The sequence below is a fragment of the Pteropus vampyrus genome, unplaced genomic scaffold (genome assembly GCF_000151845.1).
Source record: "Pteropus vampyrus isolate Shadow unplaced genomic scaffold, Pvam_2.0 Scaffold19, whole genome shotgun sequence".
Taxonomy (NCBI): Eukaryota; Metazoa; Chordata; class Mammalia; order Chiroptera; family Pteropodidae; genus Pteropus; species Pteropus vampyrus.
Window position 1 is genome coordinate 1912040 of NW_011888800.1, and position 1435 is coordinate 1913474.

Consider the following 1435-nt stretch of genomic DNA (forward strand, 5'->3'; position numbering starts at 1 on the left):
ACAGGGCTATTCTCTTCATAGATGCATCTATTTGGAGCCGTTGTCTCCTCAGATTCTCGTCCCTCCGCTAAAAAATCTAGGTTACTCTACTGCTAAGAAAAACCCTATTCCTCTCTCAATTGTGAGTTCAGCATCACCTCTGCTACGAAACCTTCTTTCCAATGTAAGGCAGACTGGGGTGTTCCTTATTCTGTGAATCCATCGCTCCCGAGACAGACTCTAAGACAGCAAAACTCGCATAGTAGCTTTCTTTTTGTGTGTTTGTCTTCCCTGACCGTTAACTCCTCTGGGCAGGATAGCTTCTCTCCCCATGGCATCCCCAGCACCTAGCACAGTGGCCTACACATGATCGAACACCTCCTGAGTGCTCCCAATCCCAAGGAAAATCCCACCCCCAGGCCTCAGGGCCTTGACATCCTCAACCCTTCACACACACCAGACTCGCTCGATCGCACCTGGGTCACGAACTCCGCGTTGATCTGGGACACCGTAGGGGCCACGATTTTCTTGGGCTGAGCAGGGGCCGCCATGGCAGCACTCTTCCTCCGCTTCAGTGGAAAAAAAGACCGCTCCGAGCACACCCGACCGACGCACTTCCCCTACGGGGCGGCTGCGGCTGCCTAACCCCTCGAAGCAAGAACCTGCAGGCCCGGATATCCTCAGGCTTCACAATCCCATAAGGAACTCGCCCAGCAACCCGTACACCCCATCCCCCCGGAAGCGGCACAGAAAAGGACCGGAAGTCTGTGCAGGCGTTAAGTCTGAGCTAGAGAGACAAGGGCTTCGCCTTTCCCGCTGGCTCCTCCTAGCGGAAAGCTCGAGAAATCAGCTAGTAGGCCGACTGGCGTCTCAGCCTAGTAAACGCGAGTTCGCTGACGGTTTCTTCAGGTAGGGTTGAGGGCGGGATGGGGATGGGGAAGCAGGAGACTTACAGTTTCTTTCGACCCTAAAAAAAGCAATAGTGAAAAAAAACAGACCGAAAATGAGGGGCTTGGTTTTAACAGATTCCTGGAGATAAAAGTTGACATAACGAACTGCACAAATTTAGAGTGTAAAATTTGATCCGGTTTTACATAGTTATACATCTGTGAAACCATCACCAAAATCGTGATAATAACCACATCCCACGAACCTAAAAGTGTCCTCCTGCTCATTTACGGTCCATCCCTTTCACCACGCCTACCCATCTATTCTCAGGCAATCACCTCTCTCTCACTATGAATGTATAGATTAGCTTACTTTTTACATAATTTTATATAAATGAAATAATATAGTATGTACCTTTTTTCTTCTTTCACTCAACATAATGATTCTGAGATTCGTCCATTTTGATGCATGTTTTGGTTTATTTCTTTTTGTTGCCGAGTAGTATTCTATTTTACAGATATACTGTAGTTTGTCAACCTGCTCATTTGTGGATGAATGATCTGTGGAT

General features: G+C 47.9%; 1 protein-coding gene across 2 annotated transcripts in view; it reads right to left on the reverse strand.

The window, feature by feature from the left end:
- The window catches only part of AQR (aquarius intron-binding spliceosomal factor), a 92179-nt gene extending 91447 nt beyond the window's left edge, over positions 1 to 732 (reverse strand). The window contains exon 1 of one of the 2 annotated variants that reach the window (XM_011354871.2): positions 456 to 699. In XM_011354871.2, coding sequence (XP_011353173.1) covers positions 456 to 530 — 75 coding nt within the window. In that variant the 5' untranslated portion in view covers positions 531 to 699. Of the gene's footprint in view, positions 1 to 455 lie in introns of both variants that reach the window. The other variant, XM_011354870.2, reaches the window with a different exon arrangement.
- Positions 733 to 1435: the final 703 nt, after the last annotated feature.